Genomic DNA, 15,774 nt, shown 5'->3' on the forward strand with positions numbered 1-15,774 from the left:
GGTGGGGCATCTTGGGGTGGAAGAAAGTGGTCTGACCAAATCGATGTTCAGTAACTCTGAACGAATTAATAGATGGATGAACGAATGACAGAGGAAGGTAAGGATAGGCTGAGTTGAAGGGGTAAGAGGGAGCGGCGATTGTAGGGAGATGAAGTAGCAAGAGAAGGCAAGTGATGAGGACGGGGAATTGTACTTAAAAGGAGTAAATCTTAAACTTACAAGTAACTTTTAGGCAGAGCTTATGTTTGGTGATTTCCTTCTTGAGTCACCAGCGTATTGATGGAAGACCTTTGTGTCTGCATGTTTTAGACTGCAATGTGCTGTAATGACACTTTGTACAGTCAAGTTTTGGACTTGTGTTTGGGACTTAGGGATCCTGGAACAAATACTTGCTTATACTTTTTAAAGGTAAAACCTATGAGTAGTTTTTAATACGTCAGGTATTGTAGTGTAAACTTACACTGCTTGTCTGTTTCTTTCGTTCTTTTAACACGAGGATGTTAAGGGGTTGATCTATGTGCACTTCCTGATAACACAATAATGTTTTAACCTTCTGTCATACTTAGGATGTATTAGAAACATATTTAATTCGTAATGCAGTTTAATTCAAGAATCTTGCTTTGCATTTGATTATATAGTTGGGATGCTGTCTATGAGAGAGAACTGCAAACTTTCCAAGAATATGGAGATACAGGAGAAATCTGGTGAGTTAGAAAAAATAGTGGAATTATGATTCAGAAGAGTGAGTGTGTGTGTGTGTGTGTGTGTGTGTGTGTCTTTTAAGTGTTTATCCCAAAGGAAAACAGCCTAAAGTTCTTGGGAACTTTGGACTGATTCTAGCTTTAGTGGATAGATTTAAAGAATCTCTTCTCCCACTTTTAATGGTCCAGACTTAAATTGGATGACTATGCAGGTATCCCCCAGCTTTTTGAAAATGCACATTATGCCCCTCGGCTTTTATGAAAGACTTACATTAGTACCTGTAAGTACGTGAAAGAAATCTGAAGATTTTTACTTAAAAAAAAAATTTTTTTTAAATGTTTATTTATTTTTGAGAAAGAGACAACATGAGTGGGAGAGGGGCAGAGAGAGAGGGAGACACAGAGGCTGAAGCAGGCTCCGGGCTCTGAGCTGTCAGCACGGAGCCCGATGTCGGGTTGAACTCACGAACCATGTGATCATGACCTGAACTGAAGTTGGCCACTTAACCGACTGAGCCACCCAGGTGCCTGAAGCTTTTTACTTTTGCACAAAAAGTTGAAGAACAAAACTAGCATTCACCGTTTGTCTTGCAGTGAGCCCTTAGAGAGGCAGTGCACACCCCTAGCAGCAAGAGTTGTGCTGCCAAGCTCCTTCCCCGGGAACTATACTCAGCATCCCAGCATCAAGCCGCCATAGCTTTGAACAGTGTCTGTGAGCGTCTGTGCTTTTTCTTGATTTATTTTGTGCATCTGTTAGCAAGATGTGTCTTAAGGTATTAGGCCTAAGAGAGGTTATTTTTGGAGTCTGGGAATGCTCACAAAATTTTACCGTATAAATTACTGGTAATTGCTTCTTTGCTTTGTGCCATTTTGCCACAGGAAGATTTCATAGCAATGTTCTACTTGCGGTTAGAGGGGGGAAACCTGCATTAGGAAGTTACTGTCATCCTGTGATTGTCCTTGTTCAATAAGCGATGAAATTTTGAGCCATACACGAGTGTTAGTGCTGATGTAGAGAAACATTAATAAGTAGCATATTGACTTTATCTATTCTATTCTATTCCATTGGGGGTGTTTTCTCCTAAGTACTAGTAGAGGTGAAGTTTAAGTAGTCACAGATGCTACTTCTTACTTTCAACAAAGACTTACTTGAGCGTATTGAATAAGCTGCTTAAATGGAATCTAGTTGTAAACTTTGCTCTGTATTCCTCTGGTATCTGAGTAACGGATTCTCTGTTTCTAATAGGTTTGGAGAAGAGAGTATGAATCGGCTAATAAGGTGGATGCAAAAACGCGAGATTCCATTGGACGCTTCAGTGCTTGATATTGGAACTGGAAATGGTGTTTTCTTGGTTGAACTTGTTGGTACTTTTAGTATTCATGTGTTAAAGCCAAATTTTAAAATGAAATTAAAAACAAATCTTGCGAATGAGGATATTAACCATGTGAGTCTAAAGTAGCAGAGCAGTCGTAGCACCTTCTTTGAGGAGTCACATGGTACGGAAGGAGGCTGCGTGGATTGTGAGAAAGCAGGGCATCTGAGCGCTCGTCTTGACCCTTCTGGCCTTAACCTTGAGCTTCAGCAAGCCACTTAATTTCTCTGGGTGTAGGTTCTTTCCGAAAACTTTTGACTAGGTGATCTTAATTGGTTTCTTCTAGCTCAAAACTCTGGAGATCTGTGTGTATGAAAGAAAGAAGCCTTTTTAAATTTCTGGTAGGACATAAATACTTTATCTTAGGTGAGCGTATGGTTTGAAAAGAGTCTTCTGTCCGTGGAACTGAGTTTGGGCACAGGTTCTACTACTAACTGAACGATCGTTGTGTGCCTGTAGTGTGCTCAGTGCTGTGGCATGTACTGTGGTGGAAATGATAATACACTCCCTCTTAGATGGCTCTACTGTCTTAATTTGTATGGGTGTACACACAATGGTGAAATTTGTTGAATGACTTCCATGGGCCAAGGCTTGTGCTGGGCACTGGCAGCCTGAAAATGTAGACCTTGTGCTTGAGTTGTTCTAGTTTAGTAGAGGATGGGTGGACACAGAAACCCTTAACACTGTAGCTTGACGTGTGCGATATTAGATAACTGTGTGTAGAAAAGAGTGATTAGCTTTGGGGAAAAGGGGTAGGAAGGGTCTTGGAGGAGCTAATACCCAAGCTGGATGGAAATTGCACAGGCAGAGTGTAGTGAGTGTGGGTGGGCTGTAAGAGAGAAAATTTCAAGCAATGGAAACAATGTTTAAAGGCATGAAGGTTTGAGGGTGCGTGGGTGGCTCAGTTGGTGGAGCATGAGAACTCTTGATCTTGGGGTTGGGAGTTTGAGCCCCATGTTGGGTATGGAGATTGCTTAAAAAAAAAAAATAAAAAAATCTCAAAAAAAGAAGACGTGAATGTTTGAAGCAGCATAGCATGTACTGGGACTGTAAATAAATTGGTACATTAGAATATAAAGTGTATGTTCAAGATGGACAGAGTTGAGGATTAAGTTAAAGGTAGGAGCCATACATGTCATGCTTCATAGGTTAGATTTTACTTTTAGGCTATGGGGAGCCACTAACATTTTACTTTTTTTTTTTATTAGCAGTTTTTTTTAATGTTTATTTTTGAGAGAGAGAGAGAGAGAGAGAGAGAGAGAGCGAGCGAGCAGGGGAAGGGCAGAGAGAAAGGGAGACAGAATCTGGAGCAGGCTCCTGGCTCTGAGCAAGCTGTCAGCACAGAGCCTGACACGGGGCTTGAACTCACAAACCGTGAGATCATGACCTGAGCTGAAGCCGGATGCTTAACCAACTGAGCCTCCCAGGCACCCCAACATTTTAATTTTTTTTTTCAACGTTTATTTATTTTTGGGACAGAGAGAGACAGAGCATGAACGGGAGAGGGGCAGAGAGAGAGGGAGACACAGAATCGGAAACAGGCTCCAGGCTCTGAGCCATCAGCCCAGAGCCTGACGCGGGGCTCGAACTCCCGGACCGCGAGATCGTGACCTGGTTGAAGTCGGACGCTTAACCGACTGCGCCACCCAGGCGCCCCAACCCAACATTTTAATTTTTAAATATTTATGTACTTTGGGAGAAGGAGTGCTAGTGGGGAAGGGGCAGAGAGGGAGGGAGAGAGAGAGTCCCAAGCAGGCTCTACACTGTCAGTGTAGAGTCTGACATGGGGCTGGATCCCACAAACTGTGAGATTGTGACCTGTGCCGAAATCAGGAATTGAACGCTTAACTGAGCTACTCAGGTGCCCCACCATTAAAATGGTTTTTTGTTTGTTTTTTGTTTTCCCCCACCATTAAAATGTTTTAAGCAGTGGACTATGATTAGAAAAATTTATAGTAAATGTTTTTGAAACATCAGGGTGTAGCATATATGTGTTAAAGTGCACAAATCAAAAGTGTGTGGCTCAGTGAATTATCACAAAGTGAACACACCTATGGTCAACTATGAACTATCACCCTGGTCAAGAGGTAATGTGTTACAGACTCTAGAAACTCCCCTGAACTCCCCGGCAGTCCTTTCTAAATTACTCCCTCCTTCCTTTCTAGAAGTAGCCATTAATCACAAAGAATTTTAACATCAGAAGATCAGTTTGCCTGTTTCTGAATGTATGAATGGAAGACTCGGGTATATATTCTTTCTAGTGTCTTCTACACGTTCTGTGAGAGTCACTCAAGTTGTGTGTAGGAATAGCACATTCATTTTCACTGCTGTGTAAAGTTTTTTTGTTTGTTTTTACAAGATGTTACAAACCTACACCTTTGTTTATTTACTTTTCAGTTAGTTTAGATCCTGGAGGGGTACAGCATCGCACGGAGTCTGTGGCCAGTGGCTTTAGCAGGAAGGTTCCTTCGGAATTTGGCACGAATCATGCCACTGTTTCCATGAGCACGTTACTTTCCCCCAGGTTGCTCTGCTTTTGTTTGGTTTGCCACCAGGAGTCACTGTGTTGTTCTTGGCTTTGTACACATAAGCACATCTCTTGCCTAGATAGAATTCAGTTTCATTTCGAGCATAAACACCTTCAATTTTAAGAAGAGCTGTGTTCTCCCTGTGGTTCTGGACACCCTGCCTATAGCCAGCAAAAATACCCTTGGACCACAGCCTTCCAGACATATTTGTCATTTTAGGAGTCCTGCTCCCAGCAGGCCTCCGCAGGTTCCAAGATGGCGGAAAGAAAGGGCTGTATATTTAATTATATTGCAGTTTTATTTATTCATTCTCTTGTTTACCTGTAGATTCTTTTGGATTTTAATGGTTTATTTGTAAAGGCTAATGATTTATCCTTTGAAACTAGTAGTTTAAGTAGATTCTTTTAGATTTTTTCACATATACAGTTGACTCTTGAACGACATGGGTTTGAACTATGTAGGCCCACTCATTTGTGTGTTTTTTTTTAATAAATATATATACAGTACTGTAAATGTATTTTCCTTATAATTTTCTTTTTTTTTGAAGTTTATTTATTTATTTTGAGAGAGCGAGTGAGTGCAAACATGGGAGGGGCAGAGAGAGAGGGGGAGAGAGCAGGCTCCGTGCTGTCATCGTGGAGCCCGATGAGGGGCTCGAACTCATGAACCATGAGATCATGACCTGAGCTGAAATCAAGAGCTGGATGCTTAACTGACTGAGCCACCCAGATGCCCCTCCTTATGATTTTCTTAATAACGTTTTCTTTTCTTTAGCCTACTTTATTGTAAGAATACAGTGCGTGATACACGTACAAAATATGTGTTGACTGTTATGTTATCTGTAAGGCTTCCGGTCAACAGTAGGCTGTTAGTAAAGTTTTGTGGGAGTCAAAAGTTAAATGCGAATTTTTGACTGTGAGGGGTGTCAGCACTCCTAACCCCTGTGTTGTTCAGTGGTTAACTATATAATTATGCAGACTGTGAATAATGGCAGTTTTATTTCTTCCTTTCCAAGCCTTTATAACTTTTTTCCTCTTATTACACTGTCTATGACCTCTAGTAGAATGTTGAAAAGATGTGATAATAGAAGACTTCCTTGTCTTTTTTTCCCCCTTTCAGAGATTACTTTGAATATTTCACTGTTAGGTATGATGTTAGCTTGTAAATTTGTTATTTGTTTTGTAGATCAGTTAGTACCAGATTAAAGAAGTTTCCTCCTATTCCTCCTTTGCTAAAAGAGAGTGAGTGTGAGAGAGAGTGTGTGTGTGTGTGTTTCTCATGAATCTTGTAATTTGTCAAATGTTTTTCCTTTATCTCTTTGAGATAATCATATGAGTTTTCTTCTTTAGGCTATTCGTGTTGGTGAATTACACTGATCATTTTCAAATGTTAAGTGCATCTCTGGAAGAAACCCAACTTATATATATTATTGGATTCAGTTTGTTAATATTTTGTTTAGGATTTTTGCAACTCTGTCCATGAGAAAGATTGTCTTGGTAATTTTCCTTTTTTGTAGTGTTCTTGTTAAGTTTTAGTATCAGTTATGCCAGCGTCACTGAATAAAAATGTATTTATTGAAGGAGTTTATTAATGATTAGTGCTCTTTTTCCCCTTAAATGTTTGGTAGAGTGGTGCCTGGGTGGCTCAGTTGGTTAAGTGTCTGACTTTGGCTTGAGTCATGATCTCACGGTTCATTGGTTCGAGCCCTGTGTCGGGCTCTGCAATGACAGCACAGAGCCTGCTTGGGATTTTCTCTCTTACCATCTCTCTCAGCCCCTTCCTGATTCATTCTCTCTCTCTTTCTCTCTCTCTGTCTCTCTCAAAATAAATAAGTTAAAACTTTAAAAAAAGAATTAAAAAACGGTAGAATTCACTGGTGAAGCCACCTAGATAGGTAGTCTTTTAAGGGAAGTTACTTTCTTTTTTAATGTGAACTTATTAAATGTATTTATGTAGAAAAGTGCTCATTAAGTATATAGGTTTTACAAGATGAACCCTTTGTGTAACTCACCAACCTGATCAAGAAATAAAACATTGTTAGCTCCATAGAAGTAGCCCCTTTGTGCACTGCCCCCCCCCCCCTTACCCCCATTCCCTTCTAAAGTTAACCACTATTTTGATGTCTATCATCATATGTTAGGCTGCTTTTGAGATTAGCTGTACTGGTTTCTCATTGTGGTTTGAATTAGCATTTCCCTAATAACTAAGGATATTGAGCACCTTTTCACATACTTACTTGCCATTCGCGTATCTTTGGTGAAATGGGTGCCACATTTTTGGCCTATTTTTAAATTGGGTTGTTTGTTTACTTACTGTTAAGATTTGAGGATTCTTTATGTAATCTGGATATACGTTCTTTGCCAGGTAGGTGGTTTCTAAGTGTTTTCTCCCATTCTTTGGCTTCTTTCTTTATTCTTTTTTTAACGTTTTGATTTTTTTTTGAGAGAGAGAGAGAGAGAGAGAGACGGATAGAGGCAGAGAGAGAGAGGGAGACACAGAATCTGAAGCAGGCTCCAAGTTCTGGGCTGTCAGCTCAGAGCCCGATGTAGGACTCGAACCCATGAATGCGAGATCATGACCTGAGCCGAAGACGGATGCTCAGCTGACTGAGTCACCCAGGCGCCCCCTTTTTTTTTTATTCTCTTAATAGTATCTTCTGAAGGGTAGGAGTTCTTGATTTTGATGAAGCTTAAAAAAAAAGTTTATTAACTTTTTTCTCATGGATTGCTTTTGTTGTCATAATAAAGAACTTTTTGCCTAACCCAGGGTCACACAGATATTCTCCTATGTTGTCTTCTAAAAGTTTAAAGTTTTACCTCTTATGTTTAGATCTGTGATTCTTTTGGAGTTAATTTTTCTGTAAGGCTTGAGATACTGGTTGAGGTTCTTTTTCTCTGGCATATGATTGTTGAATTGTTTCATCCATCAGTTTTTGAAAAAATTGTCCTTTGTCCATTACATTGAGTTTTACCTGTTTTTGGCGTGGTGTAAATGGTAATACAGTTATGCGCTTTATTTTTTTTTGATCTGGCTTCTGCTGAACTTGGATTTGTGAGGTTCCTCTTTTCAGACATGGCTTTCGGTATTTCACTGTTCATTTCATTGTACTCTATGAAAATACCACAATTTAATTATTTAGTCATTCATTCATTTATACATTCGTTCTCCCGTAGATGGAGAAACATTTGGGCTGTTTCTCGTACTGGATTATTACCAATACTGCTAAACGGTTTTCCAAAATGGTTGTACTAGTTTATGCTCCTACTGGAGTGTGTGAGAAGTCCATTCTTGCGAGCACCTGGTCTTGTCAGTGATTATACAATTATGATTATGACATAACAGTGATTATGAAATTATACGATTTCAGTGATTCTCGGGCTGTGTAGTGGTATCTCATTGTTTTATTATTTCCTGGTGACTAGAGATGTTGAGCATCTTTTCATACGCGTTTTGGCCATTTGGCTATTCTGGTGACATGCCTGTTGAAGTTTTTGGCTTATGTTAAAATTGAGGTGCCTGTGATTTTCTTATTGATTTGTAGGAGTTCTTTATATATTTTGGGCATGTGATCGTTGTATTGCCAATATCTTCATCTAGTGCCTCTAGTTTAATATATAATTTAATAAATTGTTAGTGTTTTTGAATATTGTGTGTTAAACCTTGCCTACCCAGCGTCATAAAGATATTTTCCTGTGTGTTCTTCTAAAAGCTTTATTGTTTTCTTCACATTTAGGTTCTGATCAATTGTTGTATATGTTGTGAGGTAAAGGTTGAGGTTTATTTTTTTGCTCGTGATTATCCAGGTAACCCAGCACCATGTATTGAAATGTCCATTCTTTCCCCCGGCAGTTCTGTTATAAGCCATATAGTGGTGTGTGCTTGGGTCTGTTGCTGGAGCCTCTGTTTTATTCCTTTGAGACTGTTTGCTTATATGCTAGTGCCTTGCTGTCCTGATTTCATGTTTGGTTGATGTCAATTCTCCAACACTGATCTCTTTTCCATTGTTGTCTTGGCTGTTGTTAGTTAGCTTTTTCCATATTCATTTAAATTTTAGAATAATCTTGTCACTTTTCAGGAAAAAAAAAAGAACACCTGGCATTTTGATTAGGGTTGCACTGAATTTACAGATTAATTCAGGGAGGATGCATATTTATTTAAAGTTTAAATTCATTACCTTTTGGGGGAAAAAAAAATCCTAGGATTTTGATTAGGATTGCATTGAATTTGGGGAGGATTTAGACCTTAACAGTATTGAATCTCTGAATCCACAAGCATGATATGTTCCTCCATTTATTTAGCTGTTTATATTCTACCAGTAATATTTTGTAGTTTTCTCTGTAGGGGTCTTCCATATCTTTTCTTGGGTTGATCCTTAGATGTTTGTTGTTGCAGTTGTTATTGTTATGCTTGTAAAATGTATTTTCTAATAGTTCATTGCTAGGAAATAGAAACAAAACGACAGGTTTTTCTATTAATTTTGTATCCAGTAATTCAGAAATTAATTCTAATAGTTTATTTATAGATTCTTTTTGATTTTCTCAAATATAGTAATATAGTTTTATTTCTTTAATTCCAACTTTGATGTCTTGTTTATTGAAATGCTATGTAGTCTGTTTATTTCTTTATTTGAGAGGGCGCGCACTCAAGTGGGGGAGTGGCAGAGAGAGAGAGGGAGAGAGAATCCCAAGCAGGCTCTGCACTGCCAGCGGAGAGCCTAATGGGGGGGCTCGATCACGTGAACCATGAGATCATGACCTGAGCTGAAATCAAGGGTCGGACACTTAACCGACTGAGCCACTGAGGCACCCTGAAATGCTGTGTGCTCTTGAATACATTGTTGAATAGAAATGAATAGAATGAAGGCAGGTAGCCTTGTTAACACTGCCTAGTATAAGAGAAAAGCTTCTATTTTTCACTATTAAATATGATGTCAGCTATAGGTTTTTATAGATGGTCTTTATCAGATTGAGGGTGTTCCTTTATATTCCTGGTTTTTAATCATGAATGGGGGTTGAATTTGATCAGCTGCTTTCTTTGATATCCACTGTGATTATTAGAGGATTTTTCTTCTTGATTCTGTTAATGTTGAGTTGATTGATTTGGGGGAGACGGTGTCTTTATTTTTTTTGACATTTTTATTGAAATAATTTTGGGGATTGTTCATTTTTTTTTTTTTTTAATTTTTTTTTTTTCAACGTTTTTTATTTATTTTTGGGACAGAGAGAGACAGAGCATGAACGGGGGAGGGGCAGAGAGAGAGGGAGACACAGAATCGGAAACAGGCCCCAGGCTCCGAGCCATCAGCCCAGAGCCCGACGCGGGGCTCGAACTCACGGACCGCGAGATCGTGACCTGGCTGAAGTCGGACGCTTAACCGACTGCGCCACCCAGGCGCCCCGATTGAAGTCGGACGTTTAACGTTTAACCGACTAAGCCACCCAGGCGCCCCTCCTGTGGGTCTTTTTCTAATATCAGTTTTTCCCCCTTGGTTTCTGGTCATTTGTTATTTCCTTGAATGTCTGCCTATTTTCTTCTGAGTACCAGAAACCAAATGTGAAAAATGTTGGAGATAGTTTGAGGTTTTGGATGACTGTTCTGAAAACCTAAAACGTTTATATATGATATTTTTATAAGTGCTGTTATAAGAACAAACAGATATGGGAGAAGAGGGAACTGGTAGGAGTCAATTATTAATAGAATTATCCTGGGTTCCTGATGGGGAAGGAATTGAGGGAAACTGGGAGAAAATGAAGATCTCGAAGAGTATGGAGTGAGACAGCTTTAAGAGTAGAAGATTGGTGTCATTTGCAACAACGTAGATGGAACTAGAGGGTATTATGCCATTAGTCAGAGAAAGACAAATGTCAAATGACTTCACTCATATGAGGACTTTAAGATACAAAACAGGTGAACATAAGAAAAGGGGAGCAAAAATAATATAAAAACAGGGAGGGGGCAAAACATAAGAGACTTAAATATGGAGAACAAACAGAGGGTTACTGGAGAGGATTTGGGAGGGGGGATGGGCTAACTGGGTGGGTAAGGGGCATTAAGGAATCTACTCCTGAAATCATTGTTGCACTATATGCTAACTAACTTGGATGTAAATCAAAAAACTAAATAAAGACTGAAAAAAAAAAAACCCAAAACAAAAACAAAACAAACAAAAAGAGTAGGAGGTTGGCATCAAAGACCTTTAGATTAAAAAGAAAAATAGTCAAAGGTTGCAAAATTCTGTGCAAAACAATCAACATGTTACTAGAGTTTAGGAATCAGTCACTTAGTGTTGAAAAGTCTAGGGAATCTTGATGGTGTTGGCATATGTTAAGTTTTGAAGGAAAGAAATTGTGTAAATATTGAAGAGCAGGAAGAGAATTTTAGACTACACTGTACTTTTCAGCTGCTTTTCTCCAAGTTTCCTTTGAAATGACCTTGAGTCTGATTGTTCTAAAAATGTTCAGCATAGTGTTAGGGGTGGGGGTGAGGAACAGACGCCATCATACTTTTCCCACAAGCTCACACACCCTAGGTGGATTCATATGGCTAGGAAGCAGTGGGACTACAGCTTTAGGCTCAAAACTCTCAGATCCAGTGAGCCTTCATTCTTTGAGAATATTAATACCTGCCCTCACATGTGTTTTGTAAACATTTCAAAAACAAAAAAGTACATGTGTAAGGTGTTGAATAATCACATGGCTGGATGTAGAATTGCATAATTTATAATCACACTCGAAGGAAAATTTTTCAAGAATTTACTACATGTGCATTTTATTTATTTGTATAACTTAATTGTGTTCAGTAAAATTAATGACAGATTTATGTGTGAATTAGAGCATATCCACATCAGAAGTTAATGTTACATTTTTCTGCTTAATGGTAAAAATATCATATGTACATTCTCATGATGTTTGAGAGAATGAATTTTCTTTTGAAATTGAAATCAAATACTGTAAAAACAGATGAATTGTCATTTGATGTAAATTCAGACTCTTAGTTTCTATTTAGATCTACAATAAAATTTAAACAGTGTAGATTATTGGATAGTATATGTCACTTGATCTATTAAAACAGTCCCGGTCCTAAAGGAATATTATAATTCATAAGCAAAGCAGTATGTTAAAACTTCATTTTAAACTAAAGTATAAAATTGTTTCTCTGTCTCTAGGCAAAATTTGGATTTTCTAATATTACTGGAATTGATTACTCTCCTTCTGCAATACAGCTTTCTGGAAGTATTATAGAGAAAGAAGGTTTATCTAACATTAAGTTGAAGGTAACTATTATATTACTATAACTTATTTGTAATAAAAGTTACAAAGTTTAAACATTTCTAAAATATATTTGTTGACAATATCTTTTGAACTCATAAATTGAGGGTTCGTTATAAATCCAAATTGAAACATTTTTAAGTAACTATTAAAATTTTGAGTCTAGTCAGCTTGGGGAAGTGATTTTCTCTTCTTTCTTGTGTGCAAGTGTGTTCTTTCATGTCTGCAAACGCAAATCATAGCTAACTTTGGATTACCTAGATCAAAAAATTTGATTTTGCCTATTTTATGCTTTTGCCTGGATAGCTAATAGTCCTTCATTTAGTCTGAAACGAAACTCTGAGTTTCCATTTCTATTACTGCTACTACCATTCACCTCTTGTACTAACCCCAAACCCGAGGAGTTATCCTTGATTCTTCTCTCTCCTTTAAGTGTGGCTTCTAATTCTCTTGGTTTTATCTTCAGAGTCTATCAGGCAGGTGACCATTCCTTGCTATCTCCAGCGTTCTCTCCTGAGTTCAGGCTCCATTGTTTCTTGCCTGTGTGGCTACAGTGGCCTCTTACTTGGCCTCTCCGTTGCCGCTCTTGCCACGCCACCGTCCACGACCACAGGTCAAGCGGAGTGATCTTTTAAAATACCAGCTCGTGTCGCTGCTTTGCTCACAAGTCTCTAAGGGCTTCCCCATCGCATTGAGAGTGGAATCTGAACCCCCCACCGCGCCTCGCGAAGCCCCTCGTTTCTTACCTCTTTTCCTTTTCATCACCTGTGTTCCAGTCATGCTGGCTTGCTCTCTGCTCCTGAAACATGTCTAGTCTGTTCTTTTCCGGTCTTTACACCTTCTGCTCTCTGCCTAGAATATTCTTGTCTCAGATCTTAGCTTACGTGGCTCATTCTCATCAGTCAGATCTGTGCTCCAATATCACCTTCTTGGGTCTTTCTTTACTGCGTTTTCCAAACCATTTCTCTTCCTAGTCGCTCACTGTCTTCATCATTCTGTTTTTATTGTCTTCATGCCACTTTATCTAGAATTATTTGTTCAGTTCATTTACTTGTCTGTTTCTTTAGAGAACATAAGATATCGCTTCTCGGCCTTTTGGCTAAGATTGGATGTAGAGAACGTAAGGTGTGTTCTCATCCAGGGTCCCTTTTCTTTTTCGTTTACTGTTATGTTCCCAGTGACTGGAAAGTCCCCGAAGAGGACAGGTGTTCACGAAATACTTACTGAATAAATGAGTACTTTTATACAGACATTTCGGATAGGAGCTTCTCTAAACTTAGCTCGTAGGAATGGTAGTCATTTTTTGCTTCAGGGATCCCGAATACTTTGGTGTGAGGGAGGAGGGGAAAAAACCCACGTTCAGACGCAAGGAAACAAAATCCACATTTTTAAATCGGAGTGTTTTCGGTAACATGCTATTTATGGTTCCTGCATTAAGTTTGTGTGAATAATCATGAGGTGATTACTTTTTCAAAGCAGCTTTTCAGAATTAAGTCCGCTGGCCAATTATTGTGACTATTCAGTGAAGCCGAGGCAGGTCACCACGTCAGACGCTCCTCACGTGTTCAGAGGCGATGGCGAATGAGTGTGCTGTGCTCGTGTAGGACTTTCACAACCCAAAACGCACGCTTATCAAGTGAAGTCACTGCAGTGTAAAGAGTCACTTCGTTCCTTAAGCTTCAAGCCGTTCCTTACGTCCGTTCTTTCCTTTGTGAGCTGCTGAGTCAGAGCCACAGAACTTCTGATTTACCAAGTTTACATCACACAGCTAGTAATATCAGCCAAAAGGCATCTTCCTTCTAATGACCCGTTTGAGTGCCATATACTTTCAGTCATCTTTAAGAATGTGTCAAATATTTTTTTTTTTACGTTTATTTATTTTGAGAGAGAGAGAGAGCACGCGAGAACGCACTCATGTGCCTGCACGTGAGGGGAAGGGGGAAAGGGCAGAGAGAGAGAGAGAGAGGGAGAGAGAGAGGGAGAGAGAGAGAATCCCAAGCGGGCTCTGCACTGACAGTGCAGGGCTCGAACTCACGAACTGTGAGATCATGACCTGAGCCGAAATCAAGAGTCGGATGCTTCACCGACGGAGCCACCCAGGTGCCCCCCAGTATTCTGCTTTTTGACAGAAATAACTTTTTCATCAGCCGGGCTTGCGAGCTTCGTTATGTGCTGGTGTTATTAGGCAGTACACCTGGCTTTGATTTGTTTCCAAATTTGTAGAGATTTGGAATGTCCAGGAAACACTTGTCAGTCTCTCTTACCAATCTTCGCTTTAATGGTCTTGGAATGACGCGCATAAAAGTTAGCTATAAAGTCGGAAGTATGCTTATTGTATGTAAAACGCCATCATAATTAATTGGTCCTTTTAGCTGTGACCTTTTACAGATTGTCACTTAGATTCAGTAAAAACTGTATGTTAATCGTTCTCACAAAGACGTTGATTTTTAATATAGGTAGAAGACTTTTTGCATCTTTGCACAGAGCTGTCTGGATTTCATGTTTGTGTTGACAAGGGGACTTTTGATGCCATAAGCCTTAATCCTGACAGTGCAATCGAGAAGAGGAAGCAATATGTGAAATCCCTCTCCAGGGTGTTGAACGTCAAAGGCTTTTTCCTAATAACCTCATGTAATTGGACCAAGGAAGAGTTGCTAAACGAATTCAGTGAAGGTAAATGGTCACCTGTTGTTTAAACGCGTGCTTACCTCAGGTTTAACGTACTTAAATAGGTTTTCTTTCGCTTGGCGTTTGAGGGCTTTACTTTTCCATTTGTGGGAATTGCCTGCTTCTCTTCTCTTTTAACTGTGTACGCAAAGGACAAAGAAATAATACCCAGAGACCCAGAGTCCTTTCCGAAATTTTCCAAGCAATCCTGGCAGTTGGGTGCTGTGCTGACATGAGCCTGTGAATCCTCAGTTCCTTGATTAAGCTGCGTACTCTCTTACTTAGAGACTCGGACAGAGAGCAGCGTACCGTGCCCGGCTCCATTGTGCTCGTGTTCTGGGAGCCCGGTGGTGCACAAATGCAAGTAGTATTTTGTAAACATCTTACGTGGTGAGAGTTTTCACTCTGTCGATACTTTCTTTGTCTTGCTAATGGTCATTCAGGTATTTAGGATTTATCTTCTTTTCAGCTTACGTAGAACAATTATTTTCAACGTGGCACAGAAACAAAAGGTAGGCACTTTGTAGTAGAAATATGACCTGTTAACTCTTGGGGAAATCCCTTCCTTTCTCATGGTTTTGGTTCCCAGACAGGAACCTTTTTCGCCCCATTAGGGAGGTATAATTAGTACCGTGTCTACCAAGTGGGGATCTTGTGAGAATCGAGAATCTATAACCTATACACAAATATTTTGAGAGCTTTGGCAGACTGTTCCTTGCATATCTTAAGGAATATATTACCTGCCAATTTATTCATGCAGCGCACAGGTGCTTCTGGGAAAGTACCTTGAGAATCCAGAATTAGTGTTTGCCTGTTTGTTTTTTTCACAGTCCCTTTTTCAGATTAGTATGGAGTTTTTTAAAGAAATGAGAGGAACTTTTAGGATGGAATATTAATAATAAATGCTACGCTACTAAATTTTTCTTAAATTTGAACCTCGGTTGTCCCAAGCTAATGGGAAATGAATTTATAACTGTTTTGCATGCACTTTATCTTAGAGTTTGTTTTCTTTTTTGGTAGTAAGGGAATAGGCGGTGGGAGGGAGCACGGTTAACACATGTCTTTTTGTGCGCATTCAGTGACTTTGGCACGTTATATAATGTAAGACCTGAAGTGTTTGAGGCTTGAAATGTGAGCTTGTGGTTTCATGACTACTGCCTCTGGAAAACAAGAATTATATGTGATTTATTGTCCTGTACTTCGTGCCATTAATTTTACTATCTTCCATGTTAAATTT

General features: G+C 39.3%; 1 protein-coding gene and 1 pseudogene across 4 annotated transcripts in view; one reads left to right on the forward strand and one right to left on the reverse strand.

Annotated features, from left to right (window-relative positions):
- Positions 1-15,774, forward strand: part of EEF1AKMT2 (EEF1A lysine methyltransferase 2) — a 70,470-nt gene that overhangs the window by 570 nt on the left and 54,126 nt on the right. For all 4 annotated transcript variants that reach the window (XR_003972776.1, XM_030334174.1, XM_030334173.1 and 1 more), the window contains exons 2-5: positions 639-704; positions 1,948-2,062; positions 11,768-11,875; positions 14,327-14,543. Coding sequence is in view for 3 of the 4 variants with exons in the window: in XM_030334174.1 (XP_030190034.1) it covers positions 639-704; positions 1,948-2,062; positions 11,768-11,875; positions 14,327-14,543 (506 nt within the window). In the remaining variant the exon portion in view is untranslated. The remainder of the gene's footprint in view (positions 1-638; positions 705-1,947; positions 2,063-11,767; positions 11,876-14,326; positions 14,544-15,774) is intronic.
- Positions 4,452-4,807, reverse strand: LOC115526846 (annotated as a pseudogene).

The sequence above is a fragment of the Lynx canadensis genome, chromosome D2, assembly GCF_007474595.2.
Source record: "Lynx canadensis isolate LIC74 chromosome D2, mLynCan4.pri.v2, whole genome shotgun sequence".
In the NCBI taxonomy this organism is placed as follows: domain Eukaryota; kingdom Metazoa; phylum Chordata; class Mammalia; order Carnivora; family Felidae; genus Lynx; species Lynx canadensis.